Raw genomic sequence first — 25,941 nt, forward strand, 5'->3', positions numbered from 1 at the left:
GTGTTGGTCAATCAATAGCCTACAGCACATAATTGAACTAATTATGATGCTAACTGTAATTTAGCTCTTAATATAGGCCTACGATATATTTTCTGGTGTTTAATTTTGCATGAGCAAATAGCAGTATAGCCTAAAGTAAATTTTTTAAAAAGATTATCATTTACCCTACCTACAGCACATGTGAGACGTGGATCTGCAGCAAATTCACTTACACATTAGGCTATATCTATTTAATTTATAACAATGTAAACTTGACTTCGCAGGCCGTTCATCTTTAAGTGCAAAAGGCATTTTTAAGTGTCCTAACTTGACTGCTGCTGCATAATGGGATGTTTCTTTACAAAACTGTAAAAGTGCGCTTTAGCATGTCAAAATGAAAGCAAACGTTCAAAAGAGTTCTGTGTTTTGTCAATTTTACTAATATTAATAATAATGGATATAATACATTTAAATATTAATTGCACTTTGCAGTGTACTAAATATTTTTATTAGGCTACATAACTGAAAAACTATTTCATAACAATTTTCATAATTTTTATTGCTATTTCATATTATACAACATCTAAATGTAGCGCCGGGCCTGCGCTCGATACCAAGGAGTGGGGCTGTGTGTAGCACCTTTAAACAGCGTGTCAATCAATAACCAAAAGCAAGTTCATATTATAAATATGTCTTTAATGATACTTATTGAAAATTCATTTAATCTTACCCCTCGTATAGATTTTTTAGTTGCACCATTAAAAAAACAGAGCACTCTAGAGCCCTGCAATACTTTGTAATTAAATAAAGTTTTTTTTTTTTTTTTTCTAGAAAACTGTTTTCGGAATATTTTGTCTATTAAACAACGCAAGAACAGAACCGAAAAAATATAAATTCTGCTTAGAGTGAACCGATTGTATTTTTTATTTATTTTTTGCCCTGATTATATGCCTGAATAGTAAATGTATAAATGTTCATTCACATAGTTTTTTAATCATTTACTCATTCTTAATGATCTTAAAAAACACCAACCATTCTTAGACAACTAGTTTGTAAATAATGCAAGACTTCATTTAGTAATGAAAAATGAATTATAAACAAAGTATGAAAACACAAAAATTGAGCACATTACACATGCTTATAAGTCAACAATAGAGCATTTAGCTGTGTTTATAAACTGCTTACTATTAATGTAGAGTTAATGCTTAACAAATGATATCTATTTGGAGTTTTGGTGGCTTGGTTATATGATGAAGGTCTCTGCATTTGTGGGGTTCAGTTCTTTATAAATACATTTTTAAATATTTTTAATGTTTTTTTTTTCAAATAGTTAAAATACGACCGAAACAGAAATAGAACATACTGGTGGGTTTTAAGAGTTTACCCAAATGCACATTATATTATTAATTACTTGCCCTCATCTCACTCTAATCCCCTGAGAACTTCATTCATCTTCAGACTCAAAGAAAGATAACTTAGATAAAGTGCAAGAACTCCTCATCCTCCTTAGACAGCAAGGGATTGAAAAAATATGAAGGAGAGGAATTAATAACAGAATCTTCATTTTGAGGTGAACTAACCGTTTAATATTGTTTGCTATTGCACTTAACTAAATGTGTATACAGACATGGAAGAGTTATGTGGAAGCTTGTTATACCCAATGAGAACTGCTTTTAGACATGCAAGAGAGTTTCATGGATTTTGTGTTTACTGTTTTTTGTGTTTAAAGGTTTTGTGGAAATTATTTATAATAAATATAACATTTATTAAATCTATTCTGGACCATTTCCTGTTTGGATCTTGAGGTTCCTTCTGTATTCAAATTACATTTTTTATAAACTGACCTGCTCTTCAAATGAAAATTCTAAAGCAGTTTACTGTCAAATTACTTGATTGAGGTTTAAAATTTAATATTAGTAAGGGTGCTGATCTGATCCCCACGTTGCCTAAAAACCGGTAATGTGTGTGTAGACCTGGTCCTTACTTTGACTCAATACCGGTAATGTGTGTTTAGACCTGGTCCTTACTTTGACTCAATACCGGTAATGTGTGTGTAGACCTGGTCCTTACTTTGACTCAATACCGGTAATGTGTGTGTAGACCTGGTCCTTACTTTGACTCAATACCGGTAATGTGTGTGTAGACCTGGTCCTTACTTTGACTCAATACCGGTAATGTGTGTGTAGACCTGGTCCTTACTTTGACTCAATACCGGTAATGTGTGTGTAGACCTGGTCCTTACTTTGACTCAATACCGGTAATGTGTGTGTAGACCTGGTCCTTACTTTGACTCAATACCGGTAATGTGTGTGTAGACCTGGTCCTTACTTTGACTCAAAACCAGTAATGTGTGTGTAGAATTGGTCCCCACTTTGTCTAAAAATCGGTTGTGTATGTGGCGGACCCCACTTCTACACAAAACCTGAAATGTCCCCACAAGTGACTACTGTGTCAGGTCTAAAAAAAAATTTGCGGAATATCCAAAATCTGAAGTGATTTCATGAAATAGTTTGTGTTTTTGTGTGGCAAACTATTTTTTTTATGTCTCTAACATCATCAGAAAGGGCGGTCCCCATTACGTAACCACCGTGACAGGTGACCCCCACAATGCACAAAAACAAGTATGTGTGTGTGTGTGTTTGTGTGTGAAAAGAGCAGGTAGAGTGTGCTTGCCAGTTTTTGCAGTTTTTGCTCAATGAAATAGTTAGTTGTCTGTATTTTCAAGTTCATTGTCTGTATTTACATTCACCCAATGGCAGACAAAATTCACGCCTTACACTATATACACTTTGATTACTTTTATATTGTTGAAATGCTGGGCATTTCACTCTGTCTCGTGCTGAAGGCAGTCAGTGTCGACCAATCACAACAGGCTGTCATCGGTCCAATCAGTGCAGATTAGCTTTGCGCTAAGGAGGGGTTTGGGAACAAATGAATCAATGGACGATTCATATGGGAGTCGCTGGAATAATTAAGTGAAAATAAATGCAGATTATAAGACCATGAAATTGTTTTTCGACCTTGCATGCTGTTACGCAAGAGCGTATTGGGTTGTTTCTATGCCGCTGTGTGTGTGTGTGTGTGTGTCTCTCTCTTTCTCTTCCTGTCCCGTTCCAGTTTCCAGGTCGTCCCACCCTAATTGGAAGTGCTGCGTGCGTGTGCTGTGGTTGGTGCTGGGAGAATGCAGCATGTTTTGAAAAGGAACCGACGGAGTCAGATCGCTTGGGGGAGGGACGGAGAGCTTTTCTAAGAATGTGGCGTTCTTGTAGAAAACATATCATAGTGCTTTTTTCTGGTTGTTTATAAATTGTAAACATTAAGGTGTTCTCCACCTTTTTCCTCTCCCCTCCATTTTTGTGACTGTCAAATACCCTGTTTGATAAAGCTGTGAGCTGAGCGCCGTAGGGGCTGAGTGCCATTTACTTTGACACTGATTTTCTCCTGTTTTTGGTTTAGTTAAGGAGTAAGGGTAGTGTTTGTAATTTATTTTCTTCACTTCTTTTTTAATCAGTAGGTAAGCTATCTTCGACAAAAAGCTTCAGGGCTCAGCAAGGCCAAAATAATAAACAAAACATTAACTAGCTCCAGTTAATGTTTTGTTTATTTTTTTGGCCTTGCTCAGCTCTGAAGCTTTTTGTTTGCGCTCATTTATTTGTTTATTGTAAATACAAACATTTTCCACCTCCTCACAATAAAAGAACCTTTAAGGTCATTTAAAAATCATAAACCTGCTAACTGTTTATTTATTTTTCTTTAACTTTTATGTTCGACTTCAGCTCTAGACATTTTTGAGGTCGTAACACGCGCGCGTGCACATACACACACACACACACATCATCTCACTGCTGCTGACTGCTCCTGCAGAGGATTCTAAGTAAATCTCTCGTCAGTCTTCAGCTCAGTTTCACTGATGATCCAGGACTAAGCCCAAACCCAGGGCAGAGCGGCTCAATGAATGTGGTCTGGACTGAGTGGATGAGGCTCATTGTGTCTCTATAGATGTTGTAGAAGTTCAGAATTCCTGCACTGTGATCCACAAACACTCCTATTCTCCTGCTGAGCGAATCCACTGGGAGATTAGTGCCTGTGTGATTGTGTCTGAATGAGAATCTGGAGGAAGAGCAGCGCAAACTCCAGGACTGAGCATTAGATCCAAACACACACTTATCACCTCCTCCCTTCCTCCTGATGCTCTTATATGACACTGACATATCCACACCATCATCTCCACTCCAGTCAATCTCCCAGTAACAGCATCCACACACACTTTCTCTGCACAACACCTGAGGATAAAGACCATCAAATCTGTCTGGATGATGAGGATATGGCTGATTCCCTCTCACACGCTTCACCTTTCTGTTCTCCTCAGACAGAATGAGATGAGTGTGTGCTGTGTTTGGATCCAGAGTGAGGAAACAGACATCTGAACACAAGAACACACAAATTTATAATCACAGCTGTGTGTGTGTGTGTGTGTGTACGTGTTTTTGTGACATATCAGGACACAAATCTGTGTAATGACATGTTCATGACACAGGTATAAAAAAGGAGGTGCAATATGAGGACATTGGTGACGTCCTCATTTCTCAAAAACCTTATAAATCCTAAAGGATAAGTTTAATCAGAGAGTAAAGCTGCACACAGTCTCCTGTGATGGTTGGGTTTAGGGGTGGGGTGGGGGCAATATAATATACAGTTTGGACAGTATAAAATGAATCGAAACCTATGTAATGTCCCCACTTTTCACAAAAACAAATGTGTGTGTGTGCGTGCATGTGTGTGTGAGCATGTGTGCGTGCGTGAGTGAGTGCGCATGTGTATGTATGTGAGAGAGAGAGAGTGTGTGTGTGCAGTGTGTGTGTGTGCGTGCGTGCATGTGTAGTCCTACATTTGCGCGGTCCTGCTGTAATCCGCATGTGTCCTCCATGATCCAGACTGTAAACACACACAGATGGAGAGAATGAGCTGTTTAGTTTCCCCCTCAGCTAATAAGCTAAAGCTAGCACTGAGCTGCTCAGCTACACGCTCCAAACTCTTGAGCTAAAACACACAACACTTGTTGGTTGAGCCGGGATGCACAATGAATGTAACACAGTGCGTTCTTTTCCTCTGCTGTTGGTGAAGCGAGCGCAGATACTGCTCATGTTGATGGAGACACCCTGCTGCAACATTCATTTATTACAGTGATCACACTTAGCTTTGCCATCGTTCTTCAGCACATGCAGCCTTTGAGCACATGTTGCAGTCCATCTCTAAACTATGTTCAGATTATTAAAGCTGCTCGCCAGCGCCCAAGTTCCTGACAGATTAGCAAGTGAAAAATACACGTGTGCACAGAGAAGAGGAATCCAGATGTTGATTTTAGAACAAGAGTCTGAACATTAATCCAAGTGTCTGATTCCAGAATCTGAATCCATCTTCAATCCCAAACCCTATTCCTGACCTGATATTGTATGATTCTTCAGCAGAAATGGAGGAAGAAGTTTCTCTGCTCAGCTCAAATGCTGAAACTGTACAGTGTGTCCCGCTTAATGTCACTGTAACTGAGCCAGTACACTTCAACATTTACAGAGGAGATTCATTTCACACTCAAAGATTTGCTCTTCATAGACATGACTGGAATACTCTACAAGCTGTATCTTCTGTCTGTCCTCACCCCATAACCCTCACAGAAAACTGAAGCTGATCACAAAAGAGCTTTGTCCTCTTAAAGCCATTTAGTGCAAAAGCACAAGACCAGTGATGCTTCACATACTTGAGTTTGTCCAGTGTGTAGTTTGGATCCTCCAGTTGTTCAGAGAGCAGCTTGACTCCTGAATCTCCTGGATGATTGTAGCTCAGATCCAGCTCTCTCAGGTGTGAGGGGTTTGAAGTCAGAGCTGAAGACAGAAAACCACAGCCTTCCTCTGTCACCATACAGCCAGACAATCTACAAACACAGCAATAGTCCACATCACACAGTTGGACAATCACACATCTCTTTGTGTTGTGAAGATGCTGACTGCTGTTTCTGCTCATGTCAACAGCAGTGATGAACACACACATCCTGATTAGCTCTCCTTATTGATTGAGCCCTCGCATCAGCTCACACACTCAACAAGGACTCGACATCATCTGTAGAAGTGTACAGAGCAAAGACATTGTTCATAATACACCACATCAAGCTGTAAAGTCTGCTGTGAGGAGGAAGAAGATACACTTGAGCTCAGAAGATCATCTTAAAGTCATGTATTAAACACAACAGGAAATGAGCTGATTTCATCATTTATATTGTGATTCTGTTGTGGACTAAAACAAAATGAGCTCAGACAAACACAAAGCCGCTCTCTTCATGTGTTCATCACCTGACCCACAGTCACATTCACACTGATGCTCCATTAGGGGACTTTTATTGTGTCAGGAGAGAAACACCTGATCAATATTCATGACTGCTGACTCTCCTTCACATTCAGCCTTTACCAGATATTGTTTTAGATGAGCGAGTAATCAGGATTATTTCACACACTTTATCATGAGACTTTTATTTGTTTTCAAGAAACTGAAACTGCACAAATATGAGAGCAGCTCAAACCTTCAGCAGGACACAAAACAGCTTCACTAGCGTTTAACTCTGCTGCTTTCACACCTCCAGATCCACTGTTCTGCTCTGAAACAGGATTAACACTGGTATAATGTTTATTTGTGTTCTTGCTGCGCTTCACTTTCACACAGAAAGTGATTTTGAATGTTGACACCCACAGACAGTCACAAACAGTGAACTAAGACTGCAACTATTAGTGAAATCTATATTAAAGGTCTTAAATATGATTTAGATTTACAGTAATTGTTTTTCATGTTTAAATCTGATTTATTCTTGTGTTTAAAGCGTTTGTCATTCCTCTACTTCAGTGTCTCAGACTCATTCAGAAATGATTATTAAATGCTGGATTAATGCACAAGAGAGTTTGGCGAACACGTTTTACACCATTTCAAATATATATTATATGTGCGGCTGTATAAGTCACATACAGCGCTCAGCATAATGGAGGACCGCCCATTCTGAAAACCAAGACTTTCCTTCATTTCTCAGTCAATATAGGCAGTGTATTCTGCTGCATTTAAACAGGACACATTTATTAAACAGATTTATTCATGACAATCATATTTTAGTCGCCAAACATATTCAGAAATTGAAAGATAATGCAATTAAAGTCAGGCTAAAATTGCAAAAAAAAAAAAAAACTACAAAATGTCACCTAAATTTTTCCATTGTTTTGCTTCTCTTGTTTTTTCCTCTTATTTTAATTTTGTATTCAATAATTTTCTATAACATATATTTGAGTGTACTAGTTTTGGACCGTTATCATGAGTTGTTTTGTTAGATGAGCTCCAGATTTGGCTAATCTATTGTATATGCACAAATATATTATTGTAGAGCTTCCTATTAAAATAAATATGAATTTAAAAGAGAGATTAGTGAGGGGTGTACTTATATATGCATTGCTGTACACTGCCCTTGATGGGTAAGTGGGGGAGTGTCTGTTGTCTCTCAGGTGTGAATAATTCATGAGCATTGTCACTCACACAAACAGCTGAGATCACCCAAAACACACTTAACAAAATGTAGATCATTGTAATGTTTTCTTTTAATGAGAGAACAGAATATTTTCACATAATTATGTAGTAAATATTTTAGTTTACAAGACTGCTTACTCTAAAGACTTGTTCAGGCACATTCAGTGTGGTTTATGGAACTTATTTCAGCTTTTTTCTCTCAAACTTACTAACCACACATATTTGTTTTCTAAAAAACACAAGTATGTACATCAATATTTCTCACATATTATTGTAGCTCAGTTTGTGCTGAATAGAAATAAAACACATGTTGGCCAGTTCTGTGTAATAAGTAGCTGAAATTAGCACAGATGGCATGTCAAAACATCTCAGGGGTCCCAAAACCACTTCAGACCCCTGAGGGTTAACTACAGTTATAGTATGAGCAGTGTGAAACACAATTACTGATAAAACAAAATTCCTGTTATCTTGGTTTAGTATCACCCAGGGTTAACATGTTCAAGCATGAAGAGCTCTAATATGAAGCTGTCTGACTGTAGTTATTGTAGAGTGGAGAATCATTTACCTCAGTGTCTCCAGTTTACAGTTCACACTCTTCAGTCCATCAGAGAGAAGCTTCACTCCTGAATCCTGCAGGTCATTGTTACTCAGGTCCAGCTCTCTCAGCACACAGTTTGAGGATTGTAGAGCTGAAGACAAACTCTTACAAGAATCGGCAGTGAGTTTACATGTCATCAATCTGAGAAAGAACACACATTACTAAAACACACTGTTAATGTGATCTGTCTGATGTAACAAAACAAAAAAAAAAATCAGTCAATCAATCAATCAAATCATATAATCAATCAGATGCTTAAACTCAGACCTCAGTGTCTCCAGTTTACAGTGTTGACTCTTCAGTCCATCAGAGAGAAGCTTCACTCCTGAATCCTGCAGGTCATTGTTACTCAGGTCCAGCTCTCTCAGCACACAGTTTGAGGATTGTAGAGTTGAAGACAAGCTCTTACAGGACTGAACTGTGAGATTACAGAACTGTAGCCTGTGTAGAGGACAAACACAATATGTATGTGTTGATCTGGTGTGTTTAATAGTCTGAAGCACATCTCACTGGAGTGACTGGTTTAACTTCACTCGTTGGTGAGCACATCTGCTGATTTTAGCTTTAAATAGTATTAATGTCTATAAAACACAATTAAATGGCTTCCTTCAGATGTTCCAATAGCCCAACTCTTTATTTAACACCTATCACAGAAAAACAGGATTTTTAAAAATAGTTGTATTTATTATTATTTTAATAAACAAACTAATGACAATAATTTTCTGTAGCATCTTTAAAAGTTGCACCTCAAATCACTTTTTAAAATAAAGAGAAACAGATGCATATATAACAGAAATATAGAAGATAAATAAATATTTCTTTGTGTGTTTTTGTTTCTAAAGATTCCTCCATGTCAGTGATCAGGACTGTCTGCCCTGTAATCTTGCCTGCAACTCCTCAGCCTTATCCAGCCATGTACACCATATCAGTTGCTCTAGTACAGCAGTTTCAATCTTCTCTAGTATATCAGACACAGTTTTTAGCACTAACGTTATGTTGTAGCGAGGACATAAACAAGGATGTAAACAATGGGAAATGCTGTTTGGCACCGCTAACAATTCAGATAAAAATTCATATTTATCCATTAAACCGCTGTAAACACACACAATTTTCAGCAGTGCTGCAGTGTCTCTCTATGCGGACGCTTTCCCTGTGCTCTACATCTCAGACAATGAACTCACAAAAGATATGAGAATGTTTCATATTACTCACACATGCTTATTCTGAACATATGTGAAAGACACTTGTCAGATGATAGTTTAGAGAGCATGCGTGACCTTCAGCTGTGTCCTCTGTGTCATTTTCTGTCTGATTCAGGCTCACACTGACATGGCTAACAGCTACTCTGACTTGAAAAGATGACTTGAAAATGAACTGCACAAATATGAGAGCAGCTCAAACCTTCAGCAGGACACAAAACAGCTTCACTTAAGCGTTTAACTCTGCTGCTTTCACACCTCCAGATCCACTGTTCTGTTCTGAAAGAGGATTAACACTGGTATAATGTTTATTTGTGTTCTTGCTGCGCTTCACTTTCACACAGAAAGTGATTTTGAATGTTGACACCCACAGACAGTCACAAACAGTGAACTAAGACTGCAACTATTAGTGAAATCTATATTAAAGGTCTTAAATATGATTTAGATTTACAGTAATTGTTTTTCATGTTTAAATCTGATTTATTCTTGTGTTTAAAGCGTTTGTCATTCCTCTACTTCAGTGTCTCAGACTCATTCAGAAATGATTATTAAATGCTGGATTAATGCACAAGAGAGTTTGGCGAACACGTTTTACACCATTTCAAATATATATTTTATGTGTGGCTGTATAAGAACAGAATATTTTCACATAATTATGTAGTAAATATTTTAGTCTACAAGACTGCTTACTCTAAAGACTTGTTCAGGCACATTCAGTGTGGTTTATGGAACTTATTTCAGCTATTTTTTCTCTCTAAAACTTACTAAACACACATATTTGTTTTCTAAAAAACACAAGGATGTACATCAATATTTCTCACATATTATTGTAGCTCAGTTTGTGCTGAATAGAAATAAAACACATGTTGGCCAGTACTGTTGTCACACAACCAGCGATCGCTTTCCAGAGATCGCTGGTTCTCACACGAACTCTCAGGACTTCCGCATTCCCCAGGACTACACATTCATACATGCACTGCTCCCAGACACACACGCCTGCTCAGTCATCTATCCTGATTGCATCACCAGCTGGACCTTGTTCACAGACTGATTCCACTCCATTCATAAGCCACTCATTGACGCTACCAGTTTGCTGAGTCTTGTTTGCTTCTTAGTAACATTACAACGCATTTCCCTGTCTTGTTTCTCTGTGTTTCGATCCTAGCCTAGTACCCGTGTTATCCTGTTTAGCCGCCTGCCTTTAGACCTATTGCCTGTTATATTGACGACGATTCTGGACTGCCTTAACATACCCGTTTGCACCTGATTTGACCATTGCTTGCCTGACTTTGAATAAACTGCATATTGGATCTTACCTCCTGTTGTCTCCTGTCACTCCACCCCAATCGTGGTAACAACTGTGTAATAAGTAGCTGAAATAAGCACAGATGTCAGGGCATGTCAAAACATCTCAGGAGTCCCAAAATCACCTCAGACCCCTGATGGTTAACTACAGTTATAGTATGAGCAGTGTGAAACACAATTACTGATAAAACAGAATTCCTGTTACTCTGCAGCTACTCTGACTTATAGGATTTACACAGCGCAAAAAAAGCGTGCTTGTAGAGCTGTGACACTTTTCCTGGTGACGTGGAGCCGATCAGTGAATCACAGCACAATAGGCTAGCTGACCAATCAGAACCTCTTGAAGACGGGCCTTTCAGAGGAACTAGGAAATAGGACATTCCCCATCTAGGGAACTTCAACACTGCGTCTAACCAGAACGCTAGGGGAACACCTCTTTTATAAGCGTCTTGAAGCACATGTGAAATCAATCTAATGTAATTAAGCAGGTGTCGTCAGACCAGAGTATAAAAGCCTGTACTGAGCATTCAGTATCAACTTCTTTGCTTTCAAGAAGCACGCATGTGAAAATACACCCTCTTTCTGTGAACTTTCATTACTGACTTGCATACACAAAGTACAAAAAAACTGACAGCTTACTTTTTTATTTTGATATGGCAGAAAAAAAACTTTAAACGTTGTGTGCCTCCATGCCCTCGCTTTATTACGGCTGGTGACTCAACTGATTTGTGTTTAGAGTGTTTGGGAGAGGAGCGTGCCCTGGCAGCATTTGAGAATGCTGACAGTGGACACTGTGACGCTCTCTCCCGTAAAGTGCTGCGTAGTCGGAGGGAGTTCTTTAATAAAGCTCCTGTGGCGCGCTTCTCGCGGTTCAGGTCCCGCTCGTGCTGAGGCTGAGCGTCGACTTCGGTCGTGGGGTTTGCAGCTAGATCTGGCGGATGAGATGGAGACGGACTCTGTCCTCTCTCTTTCTGGATTCGTGAGATCTAATCCTCCTTCGGGAGCGTCAGAAGCACGCTCTGCGGTTTCTTCTGCGCCTCATGGGAGGGCGGCGTCCTCCGTTTTTGTGGAAACAGAGGCGCCGCAGCAACAAATGCAAAGAGGGTCGGGGAATCTGCCGCTCCAGTCAGTGGAATATGAGGAGTTAGTGGAGGTGATTTCACATGCTGCTGACAAGTTTGAAGTAATAGATTGGCAGCCAGCACGTGAGCAGAAGCAGCTGCGACTGACAGGAATGCTGGATGAGAGAGAATTAACCAGCAGAGTAGATCCTCCACTAAGGGACCTCCCCTTTTGTCACGAGCTACATGATGCGGTTTCTAAATCTTGGAAAAATCCGTATTCAGCACGGTTAATGACACCAAAAACAGCTATTTATTCAGCAGTTCGTGGGCTAGGGGAAAGGGCATGTACAGTAATGCCAATTATAGAAGAGCGCGTCGTCTTCGTCCAGATCTAAAATCTGCAAGGGTACCTCCTTTGTCGTCTAGACCATTAAGAGTATCGGGTCTAGTCGGCAAAGCATATATGACGGCTGGTCAGTCTGTTGGATGTCTGCACACCATGTCAGTGCTGCCGGCATATCAGGTTGACCTAATTAAAGAGTGCCTAGATGGTGGGGGAGCGACACCCGAACAGCTTCGAGAAGCTCTTCGGGCGTCAGATCTAGCTTTAAGAGCTACTAAAGAGGCAGCCTCTAGTTTGGGGCGATCTTTGGCTACCCTGGTGGCTACTGAGTGGCACCTCTGGCTGACACAAGCAGAAGTGTCAGAAACCGATAGAGCTATTTTTATGGACGCTCCAATATTGAGCTCAGGACTCTTCGGTGACGCCGTCGAATCCTTCGACAGAGTTAAAAAACGTTCTAGCTCCCTCGAGGACTTTCTCCCCCCAAGATCAAAAACCCGAAATTACACGAAACTCTGGAGGAAATGTGGATAGCGCAGTGATACGATGACAATCATCAAATTATGTGCTATAACATGTAAAACGGGATCATGAAAGGAACATTCAAAAAGCAGCTCATGTAAACACCTTAATCTTACTATTGTCTTAATTAGATTAAGGCAAATAATTCCATTACTGATGTCCATGTAAACATAGTCAGTGTTACCTGATAATTATCAGCATAGAGAAGGTCAAAATAGACAGAATAACATCAGTGTGATCATTCCACTCTTACCAGAAAAGACTTTTAAGGTACTGAATAACTTTTATTCCGCCAATAGACAATGCAATTTACTGGTTTATTTGCTGATTCTTAAGAGATAATTCTCCCAAAAATTTACTTGCCCTCAAGTGGTTCTAAACCGTTATGACCTTTTTATTCTGCTTAACCGAAAATATTTTTTATGACAGCTGAAAACCATTAGCCATTGACCTACATGGTATAAAAAACAACTGGTGTGTAAGTCAAGGTTAGAGGTTGAAGCTTTCTCCAAATTATCTTCTTTTATGTTCGACAGGAAAAACAGTGTTTTAGAAAGGTTTATAACCATTTAAGAGTGAGTAAATTTACTTTTTGGGTGAACTACTCCTTCTATGGTCAGGTATGCATCTCAAACTCTTTAATTTATCTTTTTGTAATTGATGTTGGATTTTTACAGTCTCATCTTTGAATTGGTTTTATGTTTAATTATGTAATTGACATAACACAATTTTACCTGACAAATAAAATGTTAAGTTTTAATTCATTCTGAATTCTCCTGAAATCTTTTTATATCCAGTAGATTAAGTGGAGTCTGCGCTACCTTTATGATTCGACATGATTACAATTTTGATTCTAAAGAAACTTTTGACTCATATAATTAGTGCGCCAGTAAAGCATACACTCAATGCATCACTTAGCGGGTTTCAACAAAAGTTTCTACATCTTGTTTATATACACTATGAACAGCAGCTACGCTAATTATTAATTATTTTCTTTATTCTCCAATTCCACCTAGGGATACTCATCCCGAGGTTCTTAGATTTTGTGGAGTCACTGATTGGACCCAAGACCAGCGACGAGATGATCTCAAGGATTCCATATCCAGGACCAGACCGTATCCTGAGCTGCTGCTGCGCTGTTGGTCATGGGGGAGTGGAGAGTATGAGACTGATTACAGTGACGCTCCAGGGACAGACGAGTCTTCGCTAAGGCCAGCTTCCAGCCTCCACTGCTGAGACTGCAGCTCTGCACAAGACTTTTGGCCAGCGGAGAAATTAAAATGGTCGTGCCGAATTGAGTCTGGTTCTCTCAAGGTTTTTTTCTTCACTCTCCTATTGGTGAAGTTTTTTTTCCCTCTCCGGTGTCGCCACTGGCTTGCATGGTTCAGAATCTGAAAAGCTACTCATAGATGAATTTGCTCTTCAGTGTTTGAACTCTCAATAATGACTTCAAACCACACTGAACTGAGCTAAACTCAACTTAAACACTAAAAACTGAACTACCCTGATCCTGTTACTATGACCATTTATGTGAAACTGTTTTGACACAATCTACATTGTAAAAGCGCTATACAAATAAAGCTGAATTGAATTGAATTGAATTGACTGTACAGAGTCGTTTTGACACGACAGCATGGAGATCTTAAATCATCTAATCATTGAAATTAGCAAGTTGTCTGGAAGTGGCTGAATCAACTACTCTTTTTGGATGAATGAGCAGTTTGCAACCAGACTATTTAAGTATTAGCTAACCCTACATCCTCTGTCTAACTTTAAGATGTTGACATACTGTCTGTGAGAAGACATGCAAATCAGGGGTGTCTAAGTATGGAACCAGATTAGTCTCAAAAGAAATTCACGCAAAAGACACGATGTACACATGCGTAGTCAAATTCACATGCATAAAACCAAATTCACGTGCGTAAAATATATATATATATTCACAAAAAAAATTTCACGTGCACAAAATAAAAATACACCCGCACGTATCCAGGGGGAGTCGTACATGAAAGAGGATTTGCACATTCTCATTTAGGATCAACTTACAAGTTTTAAACATTCAAAACTTCTTGTACACTCTTATACATTTGCAAATGTTGTTTTGCATTTGTGAAACGTATTTTATGAAAATTTATTTTTATTTTTTTGCGTGAATTTCTTTTGAGACTAATCTGATTCCATATCTAAGCAACATTTTATTCCTTAATGAATGTATAACTGAAGAGTAAGGGAACATATATAGAACAAAACTCTAAATTAAGTCATAAATGATAAATGTGATCCATTCATACAATTCGAAATACAGTCTAAATTTTAGGATCACATAAATTGGAGTCAGATTAAATTCAGAGATAAAAAATGTATATAAATAAATTCGAATAAATAACAAAATTTTTTCAGAAGCACTAGAAAAGGCTTAAATGCATTTAAATTAGTGCTGTGAATCGATAAAAAAATAACTAATTAATCACACTTTTTTTTAAAAATGAATCGCGATTAATCGCATTTAAAAGACTGAAACTTGTAATTTTGGCCATTCGAATGTAAAATTAATGTAAACGCAAGATAAATACTACTTAAATTCAAAATATAATTCATTATTAGAATTTTTTTTAACTTGTAACACAGATTTCTTCATGTAAACAACATACCCACAATAAACCATCAAGAACCTGGCTTGGCAGCCATATTTGTTGCAGAAATTAAAACACAGGCATGTTAATGCCATTTGAATTTTAAAACAATCAATGCCAATAAAGAAAACATTGATTTCCATGTTGGATTCTAAGTGGACTGCAAAAAAAAAAAAAAAAAAAAAGCCAAAATACAAATATTATAGATATGGAAAATGGAAAATTATAATAACAATAAAGCTTTGAATACAAACAATTGTACTCATCGCATGGCTGGACTGGGACAAAATAATCGGCCCTGACATTTTGGGCCAGAGTGGCCCACTACATCAATCAAAATGCTCCCCATCACCCCACGCCCTTAAATATGTTTACCAACTTCCACTCTATAAAAGCACAAAAGCCATATATAGGAAATAACGAGAGTTGACAAATTAAAAACTTATATATTTTTTATTTATTATTATAATAAAATTATAATCCACTCTGGAAATGTGGGTGCCTGTGTGTTTTGAGGGAGCCTAATAAATAATGAACATGACAAAAACTGACGTACACAGTTAATGTTGATTAATAAAATAAAGATAAATAAAAAAAAGCAATGTGTCAGAGACCCTTAAAAAATGTTTGACTCAACAATGAAACATCAAATGTAGCTAAAAGCTTTTACATTGTCAATCAAATTATCTTAAACAATTAAAAAATGCAAAAAATATTTGTTTGGGCCCGAACTACAAAACTAAATGTAAAAAAAAAATTGCTTAAGTTGCACACTAGTTTGGTCATGTATAAATATCACTATAACCATATTGTATAAATATTATTGTCACTATAACCCTACATCATGCAGACGATCAAAAACACAATGTCATAATATCTCATGCAATTGTCTTCTGACTGAGTACATCTTAAAATTTATGACTGACACTCCTCATAGAGCTTGAGAAGCAGACATTCTTTATAATTTTTAAAATAAAGACTTGCAGGTTAAGGAAACAGCAGGAGGAAGTTGCCGCGGGCCGTGGTGCAGATTAAAACTAAAAAAGTATATTTATATGGACAGAGAGGTAACTAGATAGAATAGACAGGAATATATTGATCTGTGTTCCGCTGCATGCTGCAGAGTGCAGATGCGAAAGGCAAGTGCCTGCTCTCCGCTTCTGCTCTCTCGCGCATGAGAAACAGGACTGAATCTCGACTATTTTGACAAATACACACCTACGTTACACAGAGCCCAACATGGAAGTTTGTGATTGGGTCAGCCCAAAGTCAATAAAGAAAAGAACCAATTGGCTGCAGATTTTGTCACATGGCTGCTCTGTCCGGAAAAGAAACATCTTACTTTCAGAGCATGACAGCTCACAGGAGTGTGACAGCATGTCAATCACTTAGGCAGAAAAACATGAAAGTCTGCTTAGTGTTTTATGGGCCGATCAGATCATAAGAAGATGATCAGCCCGGCCCAAAAAGTACGTCGACCAAGCGGGAAACTGCCCGGTCTGCCCCTGGCCACAACAGGAAAAAAAAACTGCGTTAAATTTTTTTTTCTTTTTTTTAAAATCAATCGCATGCGTTAACACGTTAATATTGACAGCACTAATTTAAATGCATTTAACCATGCATTTAATGAATTTGACCATGCTGTTAGTTTCGTCATTGGGCTAATAGATGGACTTCTACAGATGAAAGAAAAGAGGACTTTGACTTACAGAGCTCTTTTGGAGGTGTTGATGACTGCTGATAGTCTGATGAGACACTCGTCTGATCTCTGGAATTTCTGAAGCTCAAACTCCTCCAGCTCCTTCTCTGAGGTCAACAACAAAAAGGCCAAAGCAGACCACTGTGCAGGTGAAAGACGAGCAGATGACAGACTTCCTCTACTGAGGTGAGACTGAATCTCTTTCAGCAGAGTTTGGTCGTTCAGTTCATTCAGACAGTAGAACAGATTGATGGATCTCTCTGGAGACAGATTTCCTGCAAGTTTCTGCTTGATGTAGGCAATTATTTCCTTTTTGCTCTGGTCTCTGTCATCCTGCTGTGTCAACAGGCCTCGTAAGAGTTGTCGATTAGACTGGAGTGATATACCGATAAGAAAGCGAAGGTAAAGGTCCAGATGTCCATTCTCACTTTCCAGAGCCTTGTCCACTGCAGTCTTCAGGAAATCGGTCAAGCCTTTATTTTTGCTAATTTGTATAAAAAACCCTCCATGCTTCTTGTTTTCTAGAAACAGATGTTGATAAAGGGCTGCAATGAACTCCTGAATGCTCAAGTGAAGAAAGCAGTACATGGTGCCAAGAATGATTCCCGTCTCCTTCTTAAAGATCTGGGTACACATGCCTGAGTACACCGATGCCTTATAGACGTCAATGCCACAGTCTTTCAGATCGCTCTCATAGAAGACCACATTGTTTCTTTCCAGCTGCTGGAAGGCCAGTTTCCCCAGTGAAAGGATGAGGTTTGGATCCCAGGAGACAACTGGTGTGTTTTCTCCATCATACTTTCTTCTGCTCTGCTGGATCTGAAAGCGGAGAAAGTGTGTGTACATCTGTGTCAGAGTCTTGGGAGATTCCTGCAGCGTTTCAGCATGAGCCCTGTGTTTCAGTTTCAGTATGTTCTGGAGAACAGTGGCTGAAATCCAGCAGAAGACTGGGATGTGGCACATAATAAAGAGACTCTTTGACTGTTTAATGTGATCAATGATTTCTCTGGCCTGATTCTGATCTGTGAGTCTCTTTCTGAAGTACTCCTCCTTTTGGGTATCATTGAATCCTCGTATCTCTGTCAGCCGGTCGATACAGTCAGCAGGAATCTTACTGGCAGCTGCTGGTCTGCTGGTGATCCAGATGAGAGCAGAAGGAAGCAGATTTCCCTTGATGAGGTTCGTCAGGAGAACATCCAGAGAGACTGCTGAAGATACATCACGACACGTCTCATTACCAGCAAAGTTCAGAGGAAGACGACATTCATCCAATCCATCAAGGATGAACAGGACTTTGAATCGTGTGCTTCTTGTAAGGTTCAGTCCTTTAGTCTCTGGGAAAAACTGAGTTATGAGGTCTTTTAAACTTTGTCTTTCTTTCTTCTTTAAGTTCATCTCTCTGAATGGAAGAGGAAATATGAAGCTGATGTCTTGATTTTCTTTCCCTTCAGCCCAATCCAGAACAAACTTTTGCACAGAGACTGATTTCCCGATGCCAGCAACTCCTTTTGTCAGGACAGTTCTGATCTGCTCGTCTTGTTCAGGTGCTTCAAACAAATGTTTGCATTCAACCTGTATCTCTAGTGACTGATGACGTCTGGAAGCAGCTTCAATCTGTCTGATCTCATGTTCAGTGTTGACCTGTTCACTCGCACCCTGAGTGATATAGAGATCTGTGTAGATGTTATTCAGAAGTGTGGAGTCTCCTTGCTGAGCAATTCCTTCAAACACACTTTGATATTTCTTCTTCAGGCTACATTTAAGCTGATTAATGAAGAACAGCTCATCTAAACACAGGAGCAAAGACACAGAGAGATTTAGTCTTGACTTATTTGTAAGTGTCAGTCTAACAGATCGCCATGAGTAGGGCCAGACAGAACTTTCAGACATTTTTTTGCTATTTCTGAGGAGAATTGTGTAGTATCATAACTAAAAACTTAAGATATGGGAAAAAAAAATTTCAACATATAAAATAATATTTAAAGTTTACATACAAATCCAATTAGATCCACTTAATTGGTAAACAAAGCACAAGACTCATATAACAGATCTACTAAAGGACAGAAAATATGACTTTACAAACTGCACTGTAAATAAATCATGAACATTTTTATATTAGTCAACAATATTACTGAAATTAATAAACTGAATGAATATAAATGTACACGCATCTACACAGGTAAATAAATAGACTCAATGATGGGCTAAACATCTGTGTAAATCTGCAGGTTTCGTGTGGGTCTATCCATGAGTCTCTTACACTGGAGAGTATCAGCAGCTTGATCTTGCTTCATCTCTCTCAGGAAGAAGAGTGTGAGATCAAGAGCTGCTTCTGTGATTCTGCTTCTGTTCTCATTAAACTCCTTTACAAACTCTTGTCTGTTTTCTTCTTGTAAGATTTTCTTAAATTTCTCCAGTTCATTCTTCAGAAATCTGATCATTTTACTCTCAAGATTCTATGAGTGAAGAGAAGAGAAGATCAATATTTAACCAAAATATTAATTCACACACAGTTGTACATCCACAATCTACTCAATAAATGAAAATACATTATAATACAGTATACTATGAGTCTGTTAAATTCTTGATTCTGATTAGCTGATGAATATTCAAAGGTTATTTTCAGATAAACACATAGTTAAAGTACATCCAAGCAGGTTTTGAGCACATTACACTTAAGGGGGTCTCACACTGGATGCCCCACTCAGTGCTGCGACACAGTACAAACATGACAGCTGGAAGATTCACACACCAGAGGCACACTTTCACATGTTATTTAAAATAAAACTATTCAGATGGTGCAACAGAAAAATGAAGTGTCCTGAGTCAGAGCTAGGCACCCTAATAGAAATCTGGTGTGTGACCCCCTTTACATATCACTACTGCTGAATGATTTCAGATATTTCACAGCTACAAAAGACAAAAATCACACCAAAGCACAACACAGTCTTTGAGTAAGATGTTAAAGAGACTAGTCCTACACACAATGTAGTCCTGTTTTAACCAAGCCATCTGTGTTTATACGTCTATTACACTGATATATGGAGAAATTGACTCTGGTCTGTTGAATTATTAGAGAGTAATGCACACCAGATATATGAGGTCAATCTCCTTAAAAAGAGCTGAAATACTCATTTTGATCATGTTAATGGGACAAACACAGATCTGAACAGTAAAGGTTATTACCATTATTATTTGTGTACATTCATGATTACAACTAAACTATATGTTCTTGTAAAATGAGTAAAACTGACAGGGAGTCGTTTCTCTTTCTGTGTCTTCTGTCAACATGACTGGCAAACATGTCAGAGAAAACAGCTGAATCTTCAGGAGCAAACTCATTTAGAAAACAAATGCTCTTTATTTTAGAAATCTGTATGAAAAGAGTGCAAAGCAGAACTCTGAGCTCATCAGCCGGCTAATCACATGACGAGTATTTTAAGAGTGTTTTGTGACCATCCTGAAATTACAGAGTGTGTTTCTATTGGGGACTAATTCATCATCTCCTCCCGTCTGTTTCTACTGGGCTGTTTGTCGTCTCCAGCCTGCATTTCAGAAATGTGTTAAATAAGACCCTCCTCACCTCACGCCTCTTGTGCACACGGTAACGCTTAAATAATGTACATTCATTATTATATATCATGTAAAATATCTCATTGTTTACAATAATATTCCCTCAACCGTCACCATTTTAAAGCACAGTTCTGTATGGCTCAAAATAAGCTGCTGCATGAATGAATGAGATGATGAAGAATGATGAAGATCTGCTTATGCATTAATGTGTCCTTTCTGCAAGAGATTTACTATTACTTTCAAAAGTCAATCTCTGCAAATGATGTGATATGAAGATACGGTATGCATGTCTGAGACAACGTCTTAGAAGAAGCAGAAACATTAGGTAATTCCAGAAAGACATAACAATAATAATAATAATAAATATAATACATTAATACATATAGAAATAGAAGCAGAAAAAGTTGCTATAACCAGAAAACAATTATTTGCCGAAATTGAAAATTAAGTGGAAATCATGAGAAATGAAGTAGTGATCACAAGAAAACAAGAGAGAAAATATATTTTAATGCATGACCCTCCATAGATTAAGACTATTTTGCAGACGTTTTTAGTTGTGTGGTTACAAGGATACAAGATACAGTTCTCAAAAGTCTTGTGAAGAAATATTTGTATGTTTCATGGAGTTATTTCAGTGATTTTATGACTCAAAATAAGTTTTTACTACCTGGAAGATCCACTGGAGATTGTCTGTGAAGCTCTTGTGTCTCCTGTGAGTCTCGTCTCCTGAATCTGCTGACTCATATTCATCACTGTTAACAGATAAAACTACTGTAATTATACATTTACAGGCAAACACACCTCTCACCACAGCAGAATGAACTGCCAACTATTCCAGCATATGTTTTACACAGCGGCTGCCCTTCCAGCTGCAACCCAGTACTGGGGTACACCCATACACTCTCATTCACACACACACACACACACACACACACACACACACACACTCACACTATGGCCATTTTAGTTTATTCATTTCCCCTATAGCGCATGTATTTGGAGTAATAAGATTAGAAACTAAATCTGCCACCTGGAGTCTGTAAATGTCTTAATGAGCCGATAAAGTCATTCAGGAATGGCTCTCTTTACTGGATTGTTGGTTCACAATAACATGTTTGAAACAGTTCATGTGTGAGCAATAATGTAAAACACTGAATACCTTTGTGCAGATGATGGTGTTTCCTCTTTGAAGTTTGGTGGATCCTCTTTAGACCAGTCACTCTTCAGAGACACAGAGCTGGACACACATGATCCTGAAGTCACACTGAACACACAAACACAACAGAGGAAAAATAAGTGTCTCTTTGTAGCAAAATTAGCCCATAAGGGGAATTATGAATGATTAATCACTCACAGGCTATAACGTTATTTTTCACTTGTATTGCCTCTTCCTGTACCAGCTGAATGTGTGTTAGATCAGTTTCTGTGTTCAGTGAAGTTAATGAAGCATTTCTTGCATCACACTTCAAACTGTTCATTATTTGCTCTTTAACGAAATCTTGCAGAATACTCTAAATTGTCATGCCTTGCCCCTCTCAGGACGGCAGAAGATAACAGGATTTATCAAGCTAGTAGATTTATTGATAAACACTTGCATGGAGGACAGAGGAAATCCCCAATCTCTGAATTAATCTAGATTAAAATGGCTCATTTGAATTCTGTTGAAGGCATTCAGAATATATGTGTGCTACCCAAATAATAAGTCTTTGAGCCAGATGGCGCATTAGACCAGGGGCTCATTTCCTGTTTCCAAAATGCATCACAAACTGCTGGAGAAACTGTTCTACTCTAATAATTGGTGATGAAAATAAATTATGTTCAATAAGATGTGCTTGTGTTTACTGTTTATGCAGTTAAACATGAGTTTCGAACTGTAGGCCTAAATAACCGCCAAACAGCCATTTCTGATTACCTTAATCTGACTAAACTTTGTACAGTCATTATGGTGGACTTGAACAGACTTTCAACATGTCCTGTTTGTTAATTCACAGTAAAATGATGCCATCAGAATACAACTATTCATAATTATAAAGCTGAATTATTATGTTTGAGACATGTGCTTGTCGTTTGTCATTGACAGCATTATTAGACCGTTTGTTTTCACTGGTAAAATCAGACATTTGTCATTATCAGATTTCTTCTTGCATTATATTCAACATTACATAAGCTAAAGTAGCTATACTGACACTTTAAACAAGTATTTTCATGCCCAACAGTATGTGTTCGCTATTAAGGAAAAAAAAACATATCAAATACTTGTCGTAATCATAACTGTAAAATGCAATATGATCATTTAAATGATGTGCACACAGGTTTCATTTCCGAGTGCGGCTCATGGCTGCCGTCACTGTGATAAAACACATACACATGCAAATCATTATTTCAGCGGGGCTCTCAAACAATCGCTCTGTGCAACAAACTGAACGTTATTTACAACTCTATTACCTGTTATTCACAGCCTATGCAGCTTCTGTTCACTAAAGTAGCCATCAATGGCGTGCTCAGTAGCTCGTGGTCAGCTCACGTGTGATTTTTCGGCCGTGAATACATCATTACATGAAGACAGAAAGGACGTTTTTGAGTGAATTATACTTTATAAATACAGCATGTGACACTTTTAACAGCATTTGAAGGTGTTCATGTTCCTGAGAGGACTTTTGCGACTGCCTTTGCTTCTCTCCTGACCTTGATAATATAATTGGCTGAATCGTGGAAAAGCTGATTTAAGATCGTGTGTAGGGTCTAATCGAGATCGTGACCTTTTTTCGATTAATCGTGCAGCCCTAGCGTGCGTTATTAAATTCCATAACACTCTCACCAGTCCTCACTCCTTATTTGCGTCTAATACAGGGCTCGACAGTGCGACCATTTCGCTCACATTCACGACTCAAAATATACGTTTTTGAACTGGAAAATGTATTTAGTGGCACATGTGCGATTTTCTTTTTTAATAAGCTTGATTGCTGACTTAATTCACTCGGCCACAGAAAAACAACATGCTCTTCACAATAGCTTATGGTGTATTACAATGGAATACATGACTGTAGCACATGCTGACGCGATCAACAACAGCACCTCTCTACTCCTTTATTTTCTTCACGTCAAGCGGTATTTACATTATTTTGTATATGTTGCTAAGCAACGCAAGGCATCAAATGGCGGCAAAGCTGCACAATGCCTGAGCCTTATAGAAAACATCTTTGCCATGGATGGCATATCGTGGCACATCCAGTGTGAGACCCAATTCAACATCAGCGCTTCCCACACAGACTTTACCTGGGCGGCCGGTTCAGAGAACACTCTGCCACAGACTCACATGCTCTGCATGCAGACCCACAGACGCGCTGAACACAAAACTGCTGTTCTGATTTTGGTTGTAGCTTTGAGAAGAGCGTGAGGACACGCATAAATGAAAAGTCTTTTATTAAATAGACTGACCCAGGTCATTATTTGGGTTGACAATACATCCTCTTTTCCCCGAACATGTCCAAGATTCTGCTTTAGATATTAATTGTATTCGTTTTTGCAACACAATCGTTTTTGCAATACAATCATTTTTGCACAATCTCAGCTTCACTGAAATCACATTTGACTCTAACACCTTGTGATGGAACCTGTAGAGTAAAAACTCACTAAAGAAACCAGATGAGGAGATATAAAACACAAAGCATTATTGTGTATCTATAGAAATGAATATAATCTCTAAGTCTGAGAGACAAAACTATTTAAAAATCCCCTTCACTGAACTATACACTATGTTTAACATGCACATTTGTACTAATTTAAGTTCTGTTGATCTTCTTTCTCTCCTCTATAAACTAGCTAAAACTGTTCTGTAGTCAGCTCTAACTCTGATGTTGTTTTGGACTTTACACCCGACACATGACACACATTGAGCTCTGGTAATCATTACCTCAGATCAAGCTGTCTGTAATCTAGAATGATCTAAACACATTTGCAGAAGCTGTAAACTGAAGCTTTGTCCATCATTTGACCAGGCAATAGCAACACAAATAAATGCATTGTTGTTGGTCTTTGTTCTTCAGAGAAAGTGTTGAAATGATTTAAAAACAGAGTCAATACCTGTGTTTCTCTGAGAGAGAGTCCTTTACTCGCTCCTCTGCCATACTGCAGCTAAAACACCAATGCAGACATTAGCAGAGCTTTCAGGAAACAATCAGCCGCTGACCATCACCTGGAGATGACAATATACTGAGATGAAGAACAGCACACTTTATAGCAATAACAGCTCACTTCACTAACAACACCGCACTCAAACAGACCCGATAGGACAAACTGACTTTCAGTCATTTCACTGCAGATATATATATATAGGATCAGACAGCCATTTAAACACGCTTATACACATATAAACCCCTTTATCATTTTCACAAATCATAATGTAGAAGTGTTAAACTTACATGCAGTAGTACAGTTGCTCTTGTGCAGCAGGAACACAATTTGAGCTCTCGGAGGTTTGGGTAACTGCAGTCTGAAGCAACAGGCGTGGCTAAAGGCAGGGGGGGGTAAAAGATGTTTTATTGGTCAAAGGTTTTATTTTCAGTCAAATGCGTTGGCCAATTAGATTAACATATTAAATAAGCTGATCGTTGAGGTGGATCATTCTACTTTATGATACTGGTGTGAAGGAAAAAAAGATCAAGCGTATGATGTGTGCATGCATGTATACTAGGGTTGGGCATCTAAGCTATAATGCCGATCCGATACGCATCTCGATACAAAGAATACGATCCGATATATTAGCGATACATTTATGACATATTGCGATGCGACACGATACGATTCACACCCATATCACGATACAATGCGATAATTCAGCACTAACTAATTAAATCAAGTTTATGAGATTATGTGAAAGAGGATGCTGTGCCATTGAATGAGTTTGATTATTTATTAACCAAGCAAAACCAATACTTTTTTTACAAACTGGCTCTTCTCTCAGAGCCAGAGTGTCAGTTTACAGTAGAGGGCCATTTTAGGACATATAGCACATATTATTTAAGTATTTTCAAGATAAACAGAATGTATAAGTGCAATATATATTAAATTATACATATTTGCACTCTTTCAACATAAAGGTTGAGCATTGCACAACAAGAATTGTGATTTAACTTTAACTATGAAAACAAGTTTTACAAAGATATATTTTGCCACTGATTATTCAAAACTTAAGGTCGTGAACTAGCAGTGTTATGCTGCTTTGAAACATCACTGTCACTGTAAACAACAGGCTGATAAAAATATAACAAACCAGCAATCTTCTTGCTGTGAGGTGATAAACTACCCACTGTGCCACCGTGACACCCATTATTTTTATCATTATTATTATTAATATTATTATTATAATAATTGAATAAAAATTAACAGGAGGAGGTTTTTAAAACCGCCTAGTGCGGCAGTATAGAGAGGGCGGCGTCCGCAACACCCAGTTATATCCGCGCATAGGGTGGC

General features: G+C 38.3%; 1 protein-coding gene and 1 long non-coding RNA gene across 2 annotated transcripts in view; one reads left to right on the forward strand and one right to left on the reverse strand.

Moving 5' to 3' along the window:
- The window catches only part of LOC141381964 (uncharacterized), a 1,176,553-nt gene that overhangs the window by 849,692 nt on the left and 300,920 nt on the right, over positions 1-25,941 (forward strand). The gene's annotated exons all lie outside the window — the stretch shown is intronic.
- The window catches only part of LOC108179160 (NACHT, LRR and PYD domains-containing protein 3-like), a 38,430-nt gene continuing 16,177 nt past the window's right edge, over positions 3,689-25,941 (reverse strand). Inside the window, exons 3-13 of the mRNA XM_068220252.2 lie at positions 24,891-24,979; positions 24,553-24,664; positions 21,629-21,733; positions 21,137-21,221; positions 19,157-19,352; positions 16,907-18,683; positions 8,399-8,572; positions 8,099-8,272; positions 5,735-5,908; positions 4,868-4,914; positions 3,689-4,402 (exon numbers count right to left, since the gene is read on the reverse strand). Of these exons, the coding sequence (XP_068076353.1) occupies positions 3,873-4,402; positions 4,868-4,914; positions 5,735-5,908; positions 8,099-8,272; positions 8,399-8,572; positions 16,907-18,683; positions 19,157-19,352; positions 21,137-21,221; positions 21,629-21,733; positions 24,553-24,596 (3,306 nt within the window). The 5' untranslated portion in view covers positions 24,597-24,664; positions 24,891-24,979 and the 3' untranslated portion in view covers positions 3,689-3,872. The remainder of the gene's footprint in view (positions 4,403-4,867; positions 4,915-5,734; positions 5,909-8,098; positions 8,273-8,398; positions 8,573-16,906; positions 18,684-19,156; positions 19,353-21,136; positions 21,222-21,628; positions 21,734-24,552; positions 24,665-24,890; positions 24,980-25,941) is intronic.

The sequence above is a fragment of the Danio rerio genome, chromosome 4 (assembly GCF_049306965.1).
Source record: "Danio rerio strain Tuebingen ecotype United States chromosome 4, GRCz12tu, whole genome shotgun sequence".
Lineage (NCBI taxonomy): Eukaryota > Metazoa > Chordata > Actinopteri > Cypriniformes > Danionidae > Danio > Danio rerio.